This window comes from Amphiprion ocellaris, chromosome 21 (genome assembly GCF_022539595.1).
Source record: "Amphiprion ocellaris isolate individual 3 ecotype Okinawa chromosome 21, ASM2253959v1, whole genome shotgun sequence".
In the NCBI taxonomy this organism is placed as follows: domain Eukaryota; kingdom Metazoa; phylum Chordata; class Actinopteri; family Pomacentridae; genus Amphiprion; species Amphiprion ocellaris.
This window is the reverse complement of record NC_072786.1, coordinates 12,549,918-12,571,899: the sequence shown is the minus strand read 5'-3', so window position 1 is coordinate 12,571,899 and position 21,982 is coordinate 12,549,918. Positions and strand designations below refer to the sequence as shown.

The following is a 21,982-nucleotide window of genomic DNA, read 5'->3' as shown; positions in this document are numbered from 1 at the left end:
GGAAAAAAAACTGAAGGATGTAGCTGGTTTAGATACTGTCCCTCAATGGTTCACTGTTACACTGTTGATTTTTACATTTTATGTTACATTTTAAACTTAGCACAACCTACCTATGTAAGCACAAGTAATTTAATTGATTGATTAGATGTATTTTCTGGTCATCATGAGGGATTGATCTGCTGTTTCAATGAGGTGTAATTAAAATATCAAGCTTTGGATGAGTGTGCTGACTCCGTCTGGTTAACCCTCGTGTTGTCCTGTGGGTCAAAACTGACCCATTTTAAAGTTTGAAAATGTGGAAAAAATATATATTTTCACAGTGAAACTTCTGATGTCCACATTTTCAATATTTTTGGGAAATCTTTGAACATCTTTTGGAGGAAAAAAAGAAATGTTAAAAATGTTTCTTAAGAACATTCACAAAAAAATCAACCAAAATCCAGCGAATTTCGCTGGATTTTGGTTGATTTTTTTGTAAATGTTCTTAAAGAAAATATTAGAAGTTTTACTGAAATATATGTAATCACTTTATATATTTTTAAGAATTTTTTAAGGAAGATTTTCACTCATTTTTTGAAAATATTTACAAGAATTTTCTTGCCACATTTGGGGGATTTTAAAAAAAATAATTAAACTTAAGGGAAATTTTTAAAGAATTATTGGAATTTTCTTCCTGAAGGTTTTTGCAAATTTTCAGAAATTGGGGGAATTTTTTTGCTGAATTTTTGGATTTTTTTTCAGACAGGAAACTATATTTTCTGGTGCTCGTAAATGAGGACAACAGGAGGGTGAAACAACCATAATGTGAACAGGACATTGGTTTCATGTAATAATGCGGTCTGACCAACAGACGGCAGTATGGGGCAGGAAACACAAACCATCCAAACTCCTGCCCAGAAGAGAACAGTCTGTTCTCTTCATATTTACTATACAGGTCAGCGTAAACCTCTGAAAAGCAGAAATATTTACTTTGTGTGTTTGTATCGAAGTCTGTTGCTGTCCTGAGCGGTCAAAGATAAGGGTTTACACACCTAGAGCTTGAGCAATAACAGCCCTGCTTTTAAACAACACCGGGACTCCATTGGTGGGGTTGTGTTGTTTCAGTCACTGATGAGGCAATAAAATACAAAATAGCTAAAAAAAAGTTCAGTGGAACATAATTTTCATGGCCAGTATTTTTTGAATATGTCACGTACAAACCTAAAAGTACACCAGTGGGAGCTTGATATGGCTAAATATGCTAGTAGTTGCTCAGAAAAGTTAATAAAGTATCACAAGAGGAACTGGCATCTAATTTCATTTTTCATGTTGTTCTGTGGTGAAGAAAAGAGAGACACACTCACACACAAAGAAATAGAAGATTTCAAGTATTAGGTTTTTTTTTTTTTTTAAATTGTACTGTAAGTGACTTTTACATTCCAGGTTTACATTTCACTGGCTAAGTTACCTCAGAGATGAAACACAAAAACAAAGGCCATGGGCTCTGCTGTGAGCTGAGGTAGCACAAAGCGAATTCCAAAAAAAATCGAATTAATGCGTCTAATAGAAAGTGTGATGGAAAGACTGTCGGATCCAGAACTCAGAGAGTGAAGTGGAATATTTCACGTGGAATAGAGTTAAAAGCAGAAAAGACCTGTGCTGAAAGGTTGTCTGGGGATTCAAAGAGAGGTTTTTTATTTTCTACAGTAGGCCACAGCTCCGTATGCCACTACTCCCACAACAGCTACCAAAGCAGCACCTCCACACAGCAGCTCGGTGGAGCTCAGAGGTTTGGTCTTGGGAGATGTTGGCTGAGTCTTCAGCTTCTCTGGTACCACCTCAGACTCTTTCATTGAATGTTCGTCTACATCGGAGAGGGGAATCTGTGAGAATTTTAGTTGCTCCGGACTGGCTGCTGGAGGTTCTGCTGCTATGGGAGCAAGGATAGAAGGAGGGTGGAGGCCCTGAGTGGAATAAAGCTCCTCTACTTCAGATGTTGTGGTTGAAGGGACCGGGGTGGACGTAGTGGACGGAGGGTGGAGCCTGACGATGGGCAGAGGAGGCAGAGCCATCGGGGGAACCACGTGCCTGAACTCTGCCGGCTCCTTGTCCACATGAGGCTCCTCAGCTGACACCAGGAGCTCCTCAGTTTCTGGGGCCTGGAGGTCCTGCTCCTCCTCCCTGAGCTCCACCAGCTCCCTCTCCCCGCCCAACACACTCAGCACACTCGTCTGCAGCTCCTCTTCGTCCTCCTCCTCTTCCTCTGTTCTCCTCCCCCTCTCCTCCTCTGCGACCTCCTTCTCCGCCTCCTCGAGCATCTCGGCCTCCTCTCGCTCCAGGTGGACCATGTCGGAGTTGGAGGAGTGGTTCTCCTCTCCGGCCAGAACCGCCCCGTCGCTGCTATCGAGGCTCTTGGTGTCCTCGGGGTCCACGTCGCCCATCGTGGACCAGGACTCTGCCAGCAGGCTCTCGCTCTGCCAGGGACCGGGGCTCTCAGCCTGGGTCAGAGACAGAGCAGCAGGGTTGGGGCTGAGGGATCCGGCCTCCCCGCCTCCTCCATCCCCCCTGCTGGACTCGACTGGGGCCTTTCCCGCCAGAATGAAGGCTGGCTTCTGCAGAGACACAAGATCAGAGGTGTGGAAAAGTCAATACAGGCATCAGGAGTAGCTCTGAAGTCCTGAAGTGGTGGAAGGCAAATGAGTGCATTTACTCTGTACTAATAAGTATCTATAAGATTAATTTAAATATATTCATTTTCCGTATTGTTGTCTGCTGTGCTTCATTTGAGAGGCAAACATACTTGTCTGCCAATATTTGCACGGCATTTTTTGACGGCTATAGTAGTCAGTTGTTCTACAGACTAAGATTACAAAAATCATATCACCTAATAAAATATGATGCATCAGTGTTATTATTAAAGCACCCAAACAACATAAAAACTGCATCTAACTTAATAGTCTAGGACTATAATAGTAGAACAACTGCAGGGTCCAGTCTTTATAATAAGTGCTTTTTGCAAATAATAGTAATGTACCTTTGCTTGAGTTCAGTTTTGAATGCAGTAACAGACTGTATCGCATTCATATTTTATTTAAGGAATTGTGCTAAATTCTTCTTGAGTCAAGCTCCAACACATAAGTCAGAAACGTTAACAGTAACTAATGTCAGACATACAATAACCGACTGTCCTTGATTTTGAAAGACAAAAAGCAGTTAGGATACTGAACCTTTAACACAAGTCTCACTACCATGCAGACTGTAGAGGACTCGTTCATTTCATATTAGCAAAATTAATCTCAGTTTTAGCCCCAGCTAGTTTGAAGTGCCGAGGTGAGTGCATTCACACTTTTCAATCACATCACATGATATTAAGTATTTGGGAATGTCGGCTTCAACTGTACTTTACATTTAGTGCAAGCAGCAACTTCTGGGGTGGAAAAATAATGCAGAGGTGCCACAAAGTGCAGTACCTTAAATGACCACTAGAGGCTGGTTTTAAAAGTGAGTCAATTCCCCATTTATCCCCCATGTTAAAATGCTTAATTGTACAATTGAAATAAACATGTTTCCATCCTGATGCAGAAATTGTTTTTCTTTCTACAGCTACATTTCCTCATTCATGACAACTCTAAGGAGGCGAATCTTTAAATAACTCACCCACTGAAATTGTATTAAGGTGTAAACTTATGCACAACTGAGAGAGTGGCTGCTTTGAATGACAGGTTATCACATGAAAGTCTGTGGCCCAGAGACATTTGCTTCACCTCTTTATTGATTTTTTTTAAATTCTTGGCACTGATGGTGATACCTAGAGCCAAGACACTGAGCTTTAAAAGTGCTCTTCAGTAAAGCTGCGGGTGACTACGCATAGGTTTTGTCCATCTTTATATGTAGTCAGTGATTTAGTACTAATTAACTTGGACAGTAAACATGCCAAATATGATACCTGCCAAACATCAACAACATGCTGGCATTATGAGTGTGTTTGCATCTTACTATTTTAGTCCAAAGCGGTGGTGTGTAGCCTCACAGAGCTGCTACCAGGGATGCAGACTAGCACCAGACTCATGCCTCATGTCTCAGTTTGAGTGCTGTGACTCGTGGCTAATCTTTGTCATGACTTCATTTGGACGTTTCTAAAGTAAACTTCTTCCACTGTGTGTTAAATCTGTGCCCTGCCTTTGCCCCCCCGCCCCCCCTTTCCCCCAGAAGTGTATCACTTTTCACTTTTCAGTGGTAATGATAACGTGCAACACGGCCACAGACACCCCTCATTACCAGTTATTCTTACTGGTGTTTGTTCTCATTGACATCAACCAGACAGTGATTGGAAAAAGTTGCTCACTGGCTGCTCTGTATCACTGTGGCTGTGACTATCTATAGCCTCGACCTGCATATCTTACTATGTTTAGGCGCCATATACGTCTCCATCTGTCACCCTGGAGTGGAAGCTATTTCAGTGATTTCACATGGCATGAGAATTGGACAAGTGTCGGGACATAAAATGGAAATGTCATATTAAATGTTACATCTGGACCACTTAAATTCCAACAGCCCAGGTGTCATTCCTACTAAGATATTACCATTTAATCTCAACCACATAAAAGCTGAAACTTCTTTTTAAGTTCTATATATCACTATGTAAAGGGCTGTTTGCCTGAATTCAGCTCAAACGTGGTTCTTGGTTTCAAGGTGACCCTCTTGTACCATGTCTCAGCTCTGACTGCATGAAAGATGTCACCCTCATGCCAGTCCCAAAATAGATATTTTCAACTCTTGCTTCTCACTGTCTAATGTTGTATCATGTTCACAACATGTGGCCTGTCTGTGTTCTCTCTGGTTTTAGAACATGCCTCCTAACGAGGACAAATCCTTTAACAGCCTCTGTGGGGTTGAATATCTGTTACATTTGCACTTAACCTGGCATTGGTTAAGAATCAGAAAGCGGTGACTAGTGATAATTAGCAGCTGCAGACATTCATTACGGGTAGAAAAGATGTGGGTCTCCTTCAAAATATGCTTACAAAGGAGAGCAAAGACACGTAATGCTCGTTACTGCACAAATTAATGTTAATAAAAGAAAAAACAAACATACAAACAAACTGGGGTATCCTGGTGTACTAGTTGAACATTTTTGGGATTTTTCTCATCATGTCTGCAAATCTGTAGGAATTACAGTACACTAAATAAACTTACTGCTGTTTGTTTTTAAAAATGAACAATGACAACATATAATACTACAGAAAAATCCCCTAAATGCTAAAAGCACAATTTAGAACTGTCACTAGTCGAAAAGCTTGGAAATCTACTGATCCAGATTGTGTACAAACAAAGAAAAAAGAGTTTTAAACCAACTTGTCTGAACATGTGCTTTTATGTACTGGCTTCCATTGCAGTTCAATTGCAACAGAGGTAATACATCTAAACATAAAGATGGGAAGTTCCTCTGTATATGGGCTCAGAAACCTGAGATTTATAGGGTGGAGAAGCATCTGCAGAAAGAGAGACTTATTTAAGATCCCTTTCATTGCTTTAAACACACATATTCACACACATGCAGTTACAATCCAGAACTTTAACACTATTTCTTTTGTGTTGCCTCACAGGGGGAAACAAACCTCTTTCCTACCTGTTATGCAACAGCTTGTTACTTTTTGAGCAATGAAACTTTCTGACTCTGAGATCAGCAGCTGGACATAATCAATAAGGGCTTATTAGGCCTTGAATAAATATTTCCATTACATGGTGGCGCCTTGATGATCAGTTAAATCTGTCCTGTATATAATGTTTCTGTTCAGGTTTGATGAGTAAAATCCTTAATGCTGTATCACTGCACGCCTCCAGAGTGATCAGACTGAGAGAGACACCTCCAGACGTCACAGATTTTATGACTAACTTGCTGCCATATTGGCTCTCCTGGGCTTTGTGCCCTGAAGACCTGTGCAGATTTCAGCCTTGGACTTTACATTTGGCCACACAAACGCTTTAAACCCTCGACACACAACCCTCTGTGATCCACCTTTACTTACTGTCCTACTTGAGTAATTGGATTCCCATTGATCCCGTGCCAGTGACAACAGACTCATGGTGAAGCAAACGACCAGCAACATTTAGGGCACTTTTTCTGTGTTAATGTGTGATGAGGACAGAGGGAATTCGCGTATCACAACTTACAAAAAGTCAGCTTTCAATGTCAAATCAGCTAAAAAGACAAAACCAGCTCCTCGTGTCCTTTTTTCTCTGTTTCACACAAGATAAAATCTGCTCCTTCACTGCGTTAGAGTAACCCACAATGACCCTTCTTACACTGACAGCTTAACAGACAGCATGCTTTTAATAGCAAAGGGGAGGAAATCAAATCGCAGTCTTGATTTGAGCCACAGTTTCTCTCTTTCTAGAGGACTTTAGGGTTTACTCAAACTTTCTGCACTATGAATAAAAACAGAAAAGCAACATCCCAGCATACCTGCTTCCTCTGGGTTCGGTGCTGGATGAGATGAGAGGCAGATCAAAATGTGATGTGCATTCAGACGCAAAGCCACAAATCAACAGATAGGCAGACATGCATGCTGTAGCTGCACGGGAATAACAAGGTAGACAAGCTGAGCAATAGTCTCTCTCCCTCTCTCTCCCTCTCTCACCCACCCCACTTCCCAAATCCATGACATAACAGTTGGCTGCATAAGAGTCAGTGGTGACTTTGCTGTCTGTTCAGGCAGATAAACTCTACAAATAATACAAGTGAGCACTAAAAACAGAATTCTGAGTGGTGAATCTTTAACCTGTGTGTTCACGGTCTCTAAAAGGTCAGCAGGTGTCACAGGGTGAATGTTTCATTCAGGTAAACAGGCTGTGGCGTTTTTATGTTCCCCGTCTAAACAGCAGATTATCAGTCGGTGAGCACAGCGGGAGGTGGTGACACCAAGTGGAAAATGTTTGTCTGGCAGCAAGAAGAGCTATTTCTAAAGTTGGACTTTTCAACTTCTAGTTCTCTCTGCTGGCAAGACGCACTGCAAGACTGGAAACTGTGCCAAGAGGCTTCATGTACCACCATATTTAATTCTTTTTTGCATAATTAAAACACAAAAAAATAAATACTTTTGATTTTAACTCTATTAATTATTGCCTGCTAAATACTTTGTTGCATTTTTTTCTTTTGATGTTTTCTCTGATTGCTTGTTCTGGTTTTTTTTCCTCTGTGTTGCAAGACATTTTGGATTAACTGTGTACAAACCTACCCAAATAAAGTTAAGTAAAATACTCACTAAAAATCTGAATATGAGTTTGCAAATGTCACAGCAAATGTATATTGAATAATATACACTGGATGTCCTCAAGGCTGTGTGCTCAGTCCACTGTTGTTTACACTGCTGACACATGACTGTGCCGCCACGCAAGAGAGGATCCAGATCATAAATTTCGCCGACGACACCACAGTGGTGGGACTCATTGGGGAGAACGAGGAATCAATGTACAGGATGAAGGGAAACACCTAGAGGGCTGGTGCATATAGAACAACCTAGTGCTCAACGTGGACAAAACGAAGGAGATGATCGACTTCCGGAGGTCACAACCTGAACATGCTCCCCTTAGAATCAGCAGCTTCTCAAACTGCACATCTTTATTTTAAGACGTACAGTTGTGTCAAAAGTTATTTCTGAATAAATATTGTCAAAATGTTTTTGAAACGTACTGAATTTATTTGATTTGACGGTCAGTTATTGATTACTTGCAGATGCTAATAAAACTGCCAGGTTACATCAACATATATCACACTAATTCAAGTTAGACATGGGGATTTTCCGGACCTTTGCTTGAATAAATTTTCTTTGACTGGACCTCTGAATTTTCCTTGAATACCCTGGTTTTACAGGAACACAGGCTGACTTTTATTAGTTTATACATCTATGTCCTTTTAGATGATGGAATTGTATTCTGTGGTACAACAGCTTCTCCACTTGCTCTCCATTCTTGCTCACTGAGTGAATGCATTTTACATGACAAGAAGTGTGAACATGTAGCATTACAGAGTAGTTTTATAATGTTAAATACATGGACTGAGTCATCCCACCATGGTGCTGACAGGATCAGCAATACATTGGATTCCATGTAGTTCTTGTGCTACAGCTGGATGCAGGCAGCAGGTTTATTGGAAGTGGCTCAAGCTTCATGTCACAATTAAGGTCAAGCCAGTATGTACATACTTCCACTCTGATTTATAAGAATGATAAGAAGTTGAAACCAAATGAACTAAATGCACGATGGACACAAAATTAAAATCAAATATTACAGGACCAGGAGTGTGTATGTCCTGTTAGCACAGTATCAGACAGAAATGAATGTGAAGATGCCACAATTGAGCTAATAATAAAGACTTCATCTCGATCATGGGTGTCAAACATATGGCCCATGTGCCACAACCGGCCCGCTAGAGGGTCCAATCTGGCCTGCAGGATGACTATGTAAAGGGCAAAAATTACAGACTTTCATTAATTGTAAATTTATAAAAGTATAAATTTCAATTCATTTCTACATCTTGACAAGTTGTTTTGATCATACAGCAAAATCCTATATTGTTGACTTGTAGATACACTGTGATGTGTAAGTTTTAATGAACTTGTGTAAATGATAAAATGAGCTATAATATTGTTGAAATTGCCTTTAAAACTTTTCTTAAGAAATTTCAGCTTGTTCATAATGTTTTCTCAAAATAGTTTCCATTCGTGGAAACATTTTGACAATGTACTACTTGCACTTTTTGCACTGAAGCAATGGGGGAAATTTTTGGACTTGTTGTTGTTGTTTCTAGTTTATTCTGCTATTGTTTGACTGGTCCAGCCCACTTGAGATCAAGTTGGCCCCTAAACTAAAGTGAGTTTGACACTCTGGCCTGATCTCGATCGTGTTTGATGCTCTCTAAAGCCTACATGTTGAAACAACGCCACCAGCCCATTGACTGTGTGATGTGGCTGAAAGCGGTACTGCAGGACGCCCGTCGCCTTGACAACCGCTTTTCATACGCGTTTCAATGGAGCTGACCGGAGGCGACGATTTTAAATCATAACATTACGTGATTCTATACAGCAGGACTTCCTGTTACCCACAATTCCGTGGGGCAGTTTCAGCCGATTCACTAGTGTAGCATGAAAAGTAGCGCACAGAACAAGATGAAAAGTGGATCTCACAAATCACCATCCCATGAGCAATTTGTCTGACATGATAACGGCCAGTGGAAAAAAATGTTGGCACCCTCAGTCAGACGGTTGCAACAAATCAGGTCTATAAATACAAGTGGACTTCTAGAATGGTCGGAGCAGCTGATCAGAACGCTCCCATGCACCGAGACGCGTATGATTCTCATTTGACTCAATGTATGGGACGGCGACCGACAAAGACATAAGTAAAGTCATTGAGATGAGAGCGACTATCGACAGCAGGGAGAGAGGCTGGAGTTCTGCTCAGCTGATGTTTTGCTCACATGGCCTTCATATGTGTGCAAGCAACTCATTTACAATTCAATATTCAACATCTTCATTTACATGGATGGACTAACAGTGGCTTTAATGCGTTTCAGGGAATCCTCAAAGTCTCTCATCTTCATCTTACGCATCTCACTAACAGCCATCCTAGGGACTTGCTCATTCCCCAACTCTCGAACTGCTCCAAGCGCAGCATCTTTGACTAACCATGTCACATCGCTCCCTCACTATCCTGCAGTCTCCTTTGCTACACGAGACAGCTGATTTTTGCTCAGTGGATCATGCAAATAATGCTTCGTGCGCTCTTTGCTTTCCACACCTGACACTTGAAAACAATTGCGTGTCTAAGCGGTGTTGCTTCATGTTGGAAGAATTACTTGACATTCATGAAATAAATACTTGAAATGGTCACTGTTGGACCTGTTGTCTGTCTCGTTGCTCAAACAGTTCAAATGGTGTATTTCTGCGTTCCAGGGGGGTAGATGGGTAATCGTTAATTGATGTGTCAGACGTGAATGACAAATCTATCGGCAGCTTGAAGTGGACGTGAACACGCTATTTTCACCTGATGACCAGCTCACTTTCCACGCGCTGCGTCTTCCTTTGTTCTGTAGCCGAGCGGTTAGTGATTCGCGCTTGTAATCATAAGATCGACGGTTCGAAACCTGTTGAGTACGAGAAGATAAAGACGCCGCGTTGCTCTCGCTTCGACTGCGTGTTGCCGGAAGGTCACTTTATATTAATGTTGGTGCAAAAGCAATTTATTATTAGAATTTACATTTTTAATCACCGTTATTGGTTTGGTCAGAGCACATGTGGATTTTCAGACAGAACAAGCTCACCCACCCAAGGCCCATTCAGTCTTCATGCCAATCAAACATGAAGAATACCCAGATTTGTTTTAGCATTATTACGACCAGTATATTAGGCTGTGTTACAATTACACTGACTGTGTATATTTCTGGTATGGATAGCTGGAAAAGTTAGAAGTATTAAGAGACTTTTTCAGGATGAGGATCAATCTGAATTTAGGAGAAAGCACTACCACTGATGTTGTCACAATCAGTCATTTGCGTGCAGAAACTAAGTCATTATGTGCACCGGCCAGTACCCACAAACAAGAGACTCACAAAGGTCATCACTTACCCAGTTCTTTCCCAATATCAAGTTTCCATATGTAGTGACAGAAGCTGAAAGTGAAAAAGCACAGTTGTCAGAAGTGGGATTCGAACCCACGCCTCCAGGAGAGACTGCGACCTGAACGCAGCGCCTTAGACCGCTCGGCCATCCTGACTACGATCACACTAACAGCAACTGATAAATACGCCAGAAAGAGGAGTGAAGGATTTAGTCTGTATGTGAATACAGTTTGGGTTTTGGGTGTTTTCTACAGTTTGGCAGCTCTGTGCAGTGGTTCTATGGTGTCATGGTTAGCACTCTGGACCTGATGAATCCAGTACAAAAAAACTGTATAAATGTATAAATGATGTGTAAGTATGGTCATGTATATGCAGTGTTATTGCTTTCTTTCTAATATCTGCAGCTAGCTCCCTGTCCTGAAAAAAATCTCTTACTAGTTCTAACTTTTCTAGCTAGACCCACCAGGACGATATATAATGACTGCAATTGTAACACAGCCTATTATATTTGTCATGTTAATGCTAATAATAAAATCTCAGTATCCTACACGTTTGGTTGGCATGAAGCCTGAATGGACCTTGGGATGAGCTTGTTTTGTTTTCAAATATAGAATATTTGATCAAACAAATGATGAAGAATAAAAGTCCAAATCATAAATAATAAATTGCTTTTGTTTTAACAAAAATGGTTATTCTCACATTGGATACCTGTTGTGAATGTAACTATTGGCCTTTTTTGACCAAGCTGCTTTAATCATGGATGCAGTGTCTGCACACTGTTGCCCCTCACAGGATTTGAAGCACTGATCTCTACGTGTCAAGCACAAATCTTTAACCACTGAGAAGAAAGAGACAAACTAGACAGGTGAAATCGGGGCTATGAGCAGGTGACAGGTGACTGATAGATTTCTAAATCAGGTCTGCCTTGATAAAATAAGAATTACCCATCTACCCCAGTGGAAAGTGAATATCTGCCATTTGAAGTGTTTATGTAAAGAGACAGCACTGAATGAGCTCTAACTGAGTGATATTTTGAAGTATTGATTGAATTAACTTGAAGTAATTATTGAACAAAATGGAGCAATGCTGGTTAGACACTGAATGATCTGAAAACAAAGAGTGCATGAAACATTATGTGCATAAAAATGGTGAAAAGTGAGTTTGATGTCTATGGAAGGATCTAAGTGACTGTGATTTGAAATGATTGGCTTCCATACATATGAACGCCATGTGAGTAAAAAAGCAGCTGATCAAACAGGGTCATGAATCCATATCTCCATAACTGACAACCAGCTGAGGAAACAGTCTACACCGTTGTATGTGGTCATCTGGGGTCGCTGGTGTTGGTTTGACCTGTTATTTTCAACTGAATAATAGGTCATCATTTGTTACTAACAAACAGACCTGTAAAGGTGTTTTTTTTTTTGTTTTTGTTTTTTTTGTACTGGATTCATCAAGTCCAGAGTGCTAACCATGACACCATAGAACCACTGCACAGAGCTGCTAAACTGTAGAAAACACCCAAAACCCAAACTGTATTCCCATACAAACTAAATCATTCACTCCTCTGTCTGGCGTATTTACCAATTGCAGGGTGTGTGATCGCAGTCAGGATGGCCGAGCGGTCTAAGGCGCTGCGTTCAGGTCGCAGTCTCCCCTGGAGGCGTGGGTTCGAATCCCACTTCTGACAGCTGTGCTTTTTCACTTCCAGCTTCTGTCACTACATGTGGAAACTTGATATTGGAAAAGAACTGGGTAAGTGCTGACCTTTGTGAGTCTCTGCCTTTCTGCACACACATACCTTTGTGGTAGTTTACTGGAGAGAGTCATCTTTCAAAATACTGACGCATATCTCTACTGTCTGTAAATACAGCAGCACTTAGCCACACGTGTGTGTGATGAACTGGGGTGGCTGATGTCAATCACGATGTTATAAAATCACACCTTTCACTCATTTGCAGTTGAAGGAGTGAAAATCAACTGTTATTAGCAAAGACACACTTAGATCGTGGAAGATATTTCTCCCTGCTGTGCTTTTTCTGAAAAAAATCAAGAAATATCAGCACGAAAATATTCCCATCCTGAAGTCACAGGGCCTGTTTGCAGAGGGATTCCTCATGTTTGTGGGTACTGGCCAGTGCACATAATGACTTGGTTTCTGCACAGTCAGTGTAATTGTAACACAGCCTAATATACTGGTCATAATAATGCTTAAACAAATCTGGGTATTCTTCATGTTTGATTGACATGAAGTCTGAATGGGCCTTGGGTGGGTGAGCTTGTTCTGTCTGAAAATCCACATGTGCTCTGACCAAACCAACAATGGTGATTAAAAATGTAAATTCTAATAATAAATTGCTTTTGCACCAACATTAATATAAAGTGACCTTCCGGCAACACGCAGTCGAAGCGAGAGCAACGCGGCGTCTTTATCTTCTCGTACTCAACAGGTTTCGAACCGTCAATCTTATGATTACAAGCGCGAATCGCTAACCGCTCGGCTACAGAACAAAGGAAGACGCAGCGCGTGGAAAGTGAGCTTGTCATCAGGTGACCATAGCGTGTTCACGTCTACTTCAGGCTGCCGATAGATTTGTCATTTACGTCTGACACATCAATTAACGATTACCCATCTACCCCCCTGGAACGCAGAAATACACCATTTGAACTGTTTGAGCAACGAGACAGACAACAGGTCCAACAGTGACCATTTCAAGTATTCATTTCATGAATGTCAAGTAATTCTTCGAACATGAAGCAACACCGCTTAGACACGGAATTGTTTTCGTGTCAGGTGTGGAAAGCAAAGAGCGCACGAAGCATTATTTGCATGACCCACTGAGCAAAAATCAGCTGTCTCGTGTAGCAAAGGAGACTGCAGGATAGTGAGGGAGCGATGTGACATGGTTAGTCAAAGATGCTGCGCTTGGAGCTTGGAAATACACTCCAAAAAATGAACTTTGTGGGTTGTTGTCTTTAATTAATGTACCTGTACCAAATGTAATAACATATTTTTGTGTTAGCTTTTAAAACTTTGTCCACTTTAGCAGGTTTAACTTCACTGGAAGACTTGTTACAGCCACATAAGCCAGTTACACAAGTTCAATGAAACCGTCTTGTGTAAATCGCACAATCACAACCACACACGCTAAGAATGTCCCAGATGTGCTTCCGTAGGCCAGACAATTGCGCACGCTCAGAGGCACCGTGAAGGTAAAGGTGGAAGGTTGACTGAAGGCGTTACTGTATGAAAACGTCCTACAATACCATTTTCTGAGTAAGTGTATATTTTTGATGCAGTTTGTAATGTTGGAACGTCAGCATATAGTTAAAAAATTGTATTGACGGTGTTAGTATTTGACTTGCAACAATGTAATATCTCAGCATATGGTAGCTAATGTTAGCTAGCTGAGGAGCTAGAAAATGAACACAATATCAGAAAACACCTAATGATAGTTTAGCGAACTTCCCTGACCGCAGCGTCACGGCGTTTTGTAACATTTTAGTGTTTTAAGTCGATGAGTCCCGACCTGATTGAGGTTGAGGGACTGTTAATGTTTTAGCTGCAGGCTAATCGCTAACAGCAAGCTAGTGGTGCTAGACGCGTGTGGCTTCTTCAGGCAGACAGAGAAGCCGCTAATCCTGGAGCTGAGTGAGCATAAATTACTACGAGCCACGTTTTCTAATTTAAAATGAATTTAAAAAGACTGTGCGGTCATTTTGAGCAAAGCAGAGTTTCAGAAAGTAGTCAGATATAGAATGAGATATGAATGAAGCGACAGGTGAACAGTAAAATTCCTGTTTATCGTCATGTTTTAATGTAATCATAGCTGTAAAACTACATGTGTGATTGTTCTAGGTATTTTTTTAGTTGTGACTTTTCTAACTGTAAGTCTGGTGAATGTTATTGCAGGACTTGTTGATCTGGAGGAACAATGCTGAGCTTGAAGCTCAGTCGACATTTATGCGTGGCTCAGTATTGGTGAGTACAAAGGCTTTCCTAATATTTAATGACAAAAAGTTGTTAACTTAATGAAGGTTCAAAGGTTATCTCAAAGATTAACACTGTTCATTACAGGATAGTTGAGATTTATTAAAATGATGTTGTATTAGCTGCTTATTCATAGTTACTGTATCACAGTAGATGGTTACTGTATCACAGTAGATGGTTACTGTATTACAGTAGATGGTTGCTGTATTACCATAGATGGTTGCTGTATTACAGGAGCTGGTTACTGTATTACCATAGATGGTTGCTGTATTACAGGAGATGGCAGTTGGCATACCCTGGTGTGGAGAAGCAGACAGTAGACCCAACGCAGAAATTTGTTTTTGGCCAATTATATCTCTGTTGTTGCTGTATTATTAACAGTGTGTCTTGTAGGTCACTCTGTTGAGATATTAAAGTCACAAATTTTTTCTTCTGGGGGAGAAAGCCCCCAGACTCTCCTAGAGGGGATTGGTTTATGAACATATCTCTCTTTTCACCTCTTTGCAGCCTATTTATGTGCCATTCTAATATAATTTGCAATTATCAGCAAGGGACAATAACATTTCATTGGATCTATGGTTCTTGTTTTCATTGACCTATGTAGTGTTGCTATAGACCATTGAAGCACTTGTTGGTTTTGTACCGTCATCGTTAAATGTTGGTAGGTAGAAGCGGAGTTTACTCAGATCGCCACTGTCCCACTGAGATCCAAGTTCATGCAGCAGCTGGATCACTGCTTCCCCGGGCTAATCACTGTTTTCCCAAGGAAAGGAGGAGCCGCAGGACGAAAGATCAGGAATATCATGGCCAACATGGACAAGGTGTGTTTTTCTACCAAATGTCTGCTCATCAAGAGTATTTTTGTTCAAATTTCTATTTACTGCAGCTGTGTTTTCATTTAGAAGGCTGTATAATTATTAATGTAAATGTTGTTATTCAAGGTCTGAGTTCAAGAAATAAATAACTTCATATGGTTGTAATTTAATGTAATCAATAGCATTTCATAGATTGTAACTTGAAAAAAAGTAAAAAGGGTTAAGGTTCCATGTAGGAACTAAGGTTGCACGTTTGGCTCTGCTACGGATTTGAGCGATGGACAGCATGAGCGGAGGACAGGTTGACTTCCCGAGCCGATTTGGATGTATTTGAGTGACTTCGTGGACTTGAAAGGCCTTTAAGGACACTCTTTGATGACAGGCGGCAGTGCAACGAGGTATCATTTATTTGTTTATATGTTTTGTTTGTCTGAAGAGTTATCATTATTGTGTGAACTCTGTTCTTATAATGTTTCTATTGTTTATGCACGATTGCAGTTTTCACGGCGTTAGCCCGACGTGATCTTGGCGTGAACCTGGCGTGTGTAAAGATGAAATCACTCCAAGGATTGTGATGAATAAATGCCCGTTTCAAAGAACTACCTGCGTCCGTGGTCGTGAAGAGAGTTACAGATTATGATTGTGCATTCACACACAATCCAACAACATATACCTTGTGCTCAGTTGTGGTCGTGTGAAATGATCAGAAAATAACATTTTATTGCTCTCATGTACCTGGAATGAACATTCCACCATGTCCAAATATGTACCTAAACACTGTCTGTAAACTTTATAAAATGTCATGAAGTTGAGCAGCGATGCATCTTTACTGTTAGTATCAGCACAATACAATATTATGATCCCTCTTCCACATTTCCCTTGTTCTTTGTTGTAGAATGATGCAGTTGAAACCAGGAGAGCCGGTGTATTGAAAGCAGTAGCGGTTTACCTCACTGAAGACCCTGAAAACCTCATAAAGGAGTACCTTGTAAGTGTTTTGACCTCTGTTTTGTACATAATTTCCCTCTAGAAACAGGAAATGTGACAGTTGTCTTACTTTTTGTAGCTGTTACTAAACAATATTATTGTGACCAAACCATTTTCAGTGAAGGAAAACGTCACCCAGTGCTGTGGTGTGATTCACTTGTTTTTAGTGATTTTTGGACAACAGAGGTGGATGGCACAAAAAGACAAGATATAAGGCTTAGGGTACACGCAACACTTTTAAAAACTAAAAAATCTCTTCTCACTAACATTAATAGCAATTTGTGGACTACTGTTTGAAGGTGTTTTCGTAAAGTCTTTTTGTAAAGCTTTTTTTTCATGTCCATGGTTGACAGCATACCATTATACCATCAGTAGGTCATGTCAGAATTAGAAAAAGTACATTGAACGTAGTCTGGAATGATGGAAATCTGGAGGCTGGATAAATATCACTTAGCTTTTTTTCTGGTGTGTATGTAATAACCGAGTGTTTATTATCGTTTGTTCTGTTTTTGAGGATGTTGAGGACAACCAAGAGACTACAGAGCAGATGGTCCTGGGAATCTTGGCCATAAAGAAAGAAGGTGCAGAACCCACAGAAGACCTGGAGGATGTTGGAATTATCATCCAAGGTGTGGACACCACCACACAGGCTATAATTGGAGGCTTGGCTTGGAATCCTGCTTGTGGCAAATTGCACTGAAATTAAAAGCAGTACCTGATAACAGATATTAGTTGTGCATCACCGACTGTACTGATAAAAGGATTTTTAGAAGAGTTGAACTCCTGAAACTCACTCACTTGCAGTTGAACTAGTGAACATCAACTGTGATTAGCAAAGACAGAGATGACTGCTGTGTTTTGTCTGAAAAAAAAAATCAAGAAATATCAGTGTGAAAATATTCCCATCCTGAAGTCACAGGGCCTGTTTGCAGTGAGATTCCTCATGTTTGGAGGTACTGGTCAGTGCACAACACATGCACACAGTGACTGATTGTGAATACACCAGTGGTAGCGCTTTCTCCTAAATTCCCATCGAGATTTGAACTGGGATTGCTCTATTCAGAGTCCAGATTGCTAACCATTACACCATGGATCCAGCACATAGGCTACAATTGAAGGCCTGGGTTGGAATCCTGCTTCTGGCAAAACCTTTTCAACATCATGTTACAAGTTGAGAGGACCCCTCACTTCCAGCTCACATGACTAACTGACCTTTATGGACTCAGGGATCACCTGCCTCAAGGGGTGGATGCTTAATCAGTCAGATGTCCCAGCAGCAACAATGGTTGTGGAGCTGCCAGATCAGAGGCGACTCAAGATGTTAATGGTGGTGAAAGTTTCTGAGAGAGAGCTCAGCACTTAAAGATGTTTTGTCTGTTCTTTTCATTGCTTGATAATCAGACAAAGATTCAAGATTGTGAAGTAAAGTGTAATGGTTGGTTGTCAAACACGGGATAGAAAGTTGTGTTGTCACAAGTGGGATTTGAAGCCCCGCCTCCAAGGAGGACCTACATGGTGGTTGAATGGTGTAACAGTTAGCACTCTGGACTGTGAATGCAGCCATCTAAGCTCAAATCTCAGTGTGTCTTTGATTGATCTTGTTCACTGGTTACGTGGCAAATGAGTGAAAGTTGTGTTTTTTTGCAACATTGTGGTGGACATCAGCAAGCCTACAATTACCAGTGCTGCATTTACAGGTGGTAGAGATGCAGCAGCGTTTTGAATGATGACTTTCCCCATTAAATCTACCAAAGATGTCCTGTGTGCGGAAGAAAGACAGAGACTCACCAAGATCATCAGTTGCCCCGGACCAATATCATGTTCCAATTCTAGCTGTAGCTGGTGGAGCCGAAAAAGTCACTCCAGCTGTCAAAAGTGGGATTGAAAGCCACGCCTCCAGGGGGAGACTGCCACCTGAATGCAGCGCAGCGATGTGAGTTGAAATCTTGATTAAAAACTTCCACCCAGGTCTTTCCTGGAGGGATCCCACTTGTGACAATAGACCTTTTTACTGACTGGCCCTCATAATATGTACTGGCCAATGTCAGACATGGAAAGCATAACAAGAGAATCTAAGAAACTTTGGCAGCCTTCATTTATTAAAGTATGAATTTCAAATCATTTCTACATCTTGACAAGTTGTTTTGATCATAAAGCAAAATCCTATATTGTTGACTTGTAGATACACTGTGATATCTATGTTGTAATGCACTTGTGTGAATGATAAATGAGGTATAATGTTGAAATTGCCTTTAAAACTTTTCTTAAGAAATTTCAGCTTGTTCATAATGTTTTCTCAAAATAGTTTTCATTCGTGGAAACATTTTGACAATGTACTACTTGCACTTTTTGCACTGAAGCAATGGGGGAAATTTTTGGACTGGATGTTGTTTCTAGTTTATTCTGCTATTATCTGACTGGTCCAGCCCACTTGAGATCAAGTTGGCCCCTAAACTAAAGTGAGTTTGACACCCTGGCCTGATCTCGATCGTGTTTGATGCTCTCTAAAGCCTACATGTTGAAACAGCGCCACCAGCCCATTGACTGTGTGATGTGGCTGAAAGCGGTACTGCAGGACGCCCGTCGCCTTGACAACCGCTTCTCATACGCGTTTCAATGGAGCTGACCGGAGGCGACGATTTTAAATCATAACATTACGTGATTCTATACAGCAGGACTTCCTGTTACCCACAATTCCGTGGGGCAGTTTCAGCCGATTCACTAGTGTAGCATGAAAAGTAGCGCACAAAACAAGATGAAAAGTGGATCTCACAAATCACCACCCAATGAGCAATTTGTCTGACATGATAACGGCCAGTGGAAAAAAATGTTGGCACCCTCAGTCAGACGGTTGCGACAAATCAGGTCTATAAATACAAGTGGACTTCTAAAATGTTCGGAGTAGCTGATCAGAACGCTCCCATGCACCGAGACGCGCACGATTCTCACTTGACTCAATGTGTCGGACGGCGACCTACAAACAGGTAAGAAGAGTCATTGAGATGGGTGCGACTATCGGCAGCAGGGAGGTCGGAGTTCTGCTCAGCTGCTGTTTTGCTCACATGGCCTTCATATGTGTGCAAGCAACTCATTTACAATTCAATATTCAACGTCTTCATTTACATGGATGGACTAACAGTGGCTTTAATGCGTTTCAGGGAATCATCAAAGTCTCTCATCTTCATCTTACGCATCTCACTAACAGCCATCCTAGGGACTTGCTCATTCCCCAACTCTCGAACTGCTCCAAGCGCAGCATCTTTGACTAACCATGTCACATCGCTCCCTCACTATCCTGCAGTCTCCTTTGCTACACGAGACAGCTGATTTTTGCTCAGTGGATCATGCAAATAATGCTTCGTGCGCTCTTTGCTTTCCACACCTGACACTTGAAAACAATTGCGTGTCTAAGCGGTGTTGCTTCATGTTGGAAGAATTACTTGACATTCATGAAATGAATACTTGAAATGGTCACTCTGTTGGACCTGTTGTCTGTCTCGTTGCTCAAACACTTCAAATGGTGTATTTCTGCGTTCCAGGGGGTAGATGGGTAATCGTTAATTGATGTGTCAGACGTGAATGACAAATCTATCGGTAGCCTGAAGTGGACGTGAACACGCTATTGTCACCTGATGACCAGTTCACTTTCCACGCGCTGCGTCTTCCTTTGTTCTGTAGCCGAGCGGTTAGCGATTCGCGCTTGCAATCATGAGATCGACGGTTCGAAACCTGTTGAGTACGAGAAGATAAAGACGCCGCGTTGCTCTCGCTTCGACTGCGTGTTGCTGGAAGGTCACTTTATATTAATGTTGGTGCAAAAGCAATTTATTATTAGAATTTACATTTTTAATCACCATTGTTGGTTTGGTCAGAGCAAATGCGGATTTTCAGACAGAACAAGCTCACCCACCCAAGGCCCATTCAGACTTCATGCCAATCAAACATGAAGAATACCCAGATTTGTTTTAGCATTATTATGACCAGTATATTAGGCTGTGTTACAATGACACTGACTGTGCAGAAACCGAGTCATTATGTGCACTGGCCAGTACCCACAAACATGAGGAATCCCACTGCAAACAGGCCCTGTGACTTCAGGATGGGAATATTTTCGTGCTGATATTTCTTGATTTTTTTTCAGACAAAGCACAACAGGGAGAAATATCTTCAGTGATCTAAGTGTGTCTTTGCTAATAACGGGTGATGTTCACTGTGTCTGGCGTATTTACCAATTGGAGCGTTTGCGGTCGTAGTCAGGATGGCCAAGCGGTCTAAGGCGCTGCGTTCGGGTCGCAGTCTTCCTCGGAGGTGGGGGTTCGAATCCCACTTCTGACAGCTGTGCTTTTTCACTTTCAGCTTCTGTCACTACATATGGAAACTTGATATTGGGAAAGAACTGGGTAAGTGTTGACCTTTGTGAGTCTCTGCCTTTCTGCACACACATAACTTTGTGGTAGTTTACTGGAGAGAGTCATCTTTCAAAATACTGACGCATATCTCTACTGTCTGTAAATACAGCAGCACTTAGCCACACGTGTGTGTGATGAACTGGGGTGGCTGATGTCAATCACAATGTTATAAAATCACACCTTTCACTCATTTGCAGTTGAAGGAGTGAACATCAACTGTTATTAGCAAAGACACACTTAGATCACGGAAGATATTTCTCCCTGCTGTGTTTTGTCTGAAAAAAATCAAGAAATATCAACACGACGAGAAACGTCACAGTAATATGTCAATTAAAAAAGCCTATAGTATAGCGTGTCGCCCAACAAACGTCATAGAATAGCATGTCGCTCTAAAAACGTCACAGTATAGCATGTCACTCTAAAAATGTCATAGAATAGCGTGTCGTCCAAAAAACGTCATAGCATAGCATGTCGTCCAAAAAAACGTCATAGCATAGCATGTCGGCCAAAAAACGTCATAGCATAGCATGCCGGCCAAAAAACGTCATAGTAGAGAATGTCGCTCAAAAAAGTCATAGTATAGCCTTTGGTCCAAAAAACATCATAGCATAGCATGTTGTCCAAAAAACATCATAGTATAGCATGTCATCCAATAAACGTCATAGTATAGCATGTCACTCTAAAAACATCATACTACAGCACGTCACTCTGCAAACGTCATAGTATAGCATGTCGCTCTAAAAACGTCAGAGTATAGCATGTCGTTCAACAAACGTCATAGTATAGCATGTCGCTCTAAAAACGTCAGAGTATAGCATGTCGTTCAACAAACATCATAGTATAGCATGTCACTCAAAAAACGTCAGAGTATAACTTTTAGTCCACAAAACGTCATAGCATAGCACGTCGCTCTAAAAATGTCAGAGTATAGCATGTCGTTCAACAAACATCATAGTATAGCATGTCGCTCTAAAAACGTCATAGTAGAACCTTTAGTCCACAAAATGCTGTTATGCCCCGGCTGTCTGAAGTAGGTGAGGAGCAACACAAACACAGTCCAAACGCTGGTTTCCAGAGGGTTAGACGAGTATTTATTTGAAAGAGTAAGTTTACAACAACACAACATGTGAGGGGGTTAAAAGTAAATGGGTGTTAGTAAAATAAAAATAAATAAACAGAACTA

The 21,982-nt window shown here is 41.2% G+C and overlaps 1 protein-coding gene and 3 non-coding genes across 4 annotated transcripts; 2 read left to right on the top strand and 2 right to left on the bottom strand.

Annotated features, from left to right (window-relative positions):
* Positions 1–1,370: 1,370 nt before the first annotated feature.
* LOC111582867 (bcl-2-like protein 13) lies at positions 1,371–6,606 on the bottom strand. The gene is made up of 2 exons (XM_023291736.3): positions 6,446–6,606; positions 1,371–2,591 (listed from the first exon to the last, which is right to left on the bottom strand). Exon 2 carries the CDS (start codon positions 2,418–2,420, stop codon positions 1,674–1,676), a length of 747 nt encoding a protein of 248 aa, XP_023147504.2. The 5' UTR covers positions 2,421–2,591; positions 6,446–6,606; the 3' UTR covers positions 1,371–1,673.
* Positions 6,607–10,669: 4,063 nt separating this feature from the next.
* Positions 10,670–10,752, bottom strand: trnal-cag (transfer RNA leucine (anticodon CAG)). Its single transcript has one exon. It is a non-coding gene; the product is annotated as a tRNA-Leu (tRNA).
* Positions 10,753–12,204: 1,452 nt separating this feature from the next.
* Positions 12,205–12,287, top strand: trnal-cag (transfer RNA leucine (anticodon CAG)). The gene has a single exon. It is a non-coding gene; the product is annotated as a tRNA-Leu (tRNA).
* An 8,355-nt stretch (positions 12,288–20,642) lies between these two features.
* trnap-cgg (transfer RNA proline (anticodon CGG)) lies at positions 20,643–20,725 on the top strand. Its single transcript has one exon. It is a non-coding gene; the product is annotated as a tRNA-Pro (tRNA).
* The last annotated feature ends 1,257 nt before the right edge of the window (positions 20,726–21,982 follow it).

Excerpts from the sequence above, each read along its gene's own strand:
- LOC111582867 (XM_023291736.3), bottom strand. The coding sequence starts at position 2,420 with ATGGGCGACGTGGACCCCGAGGACACCAAGAGCCTCGATAGCAGCGAC.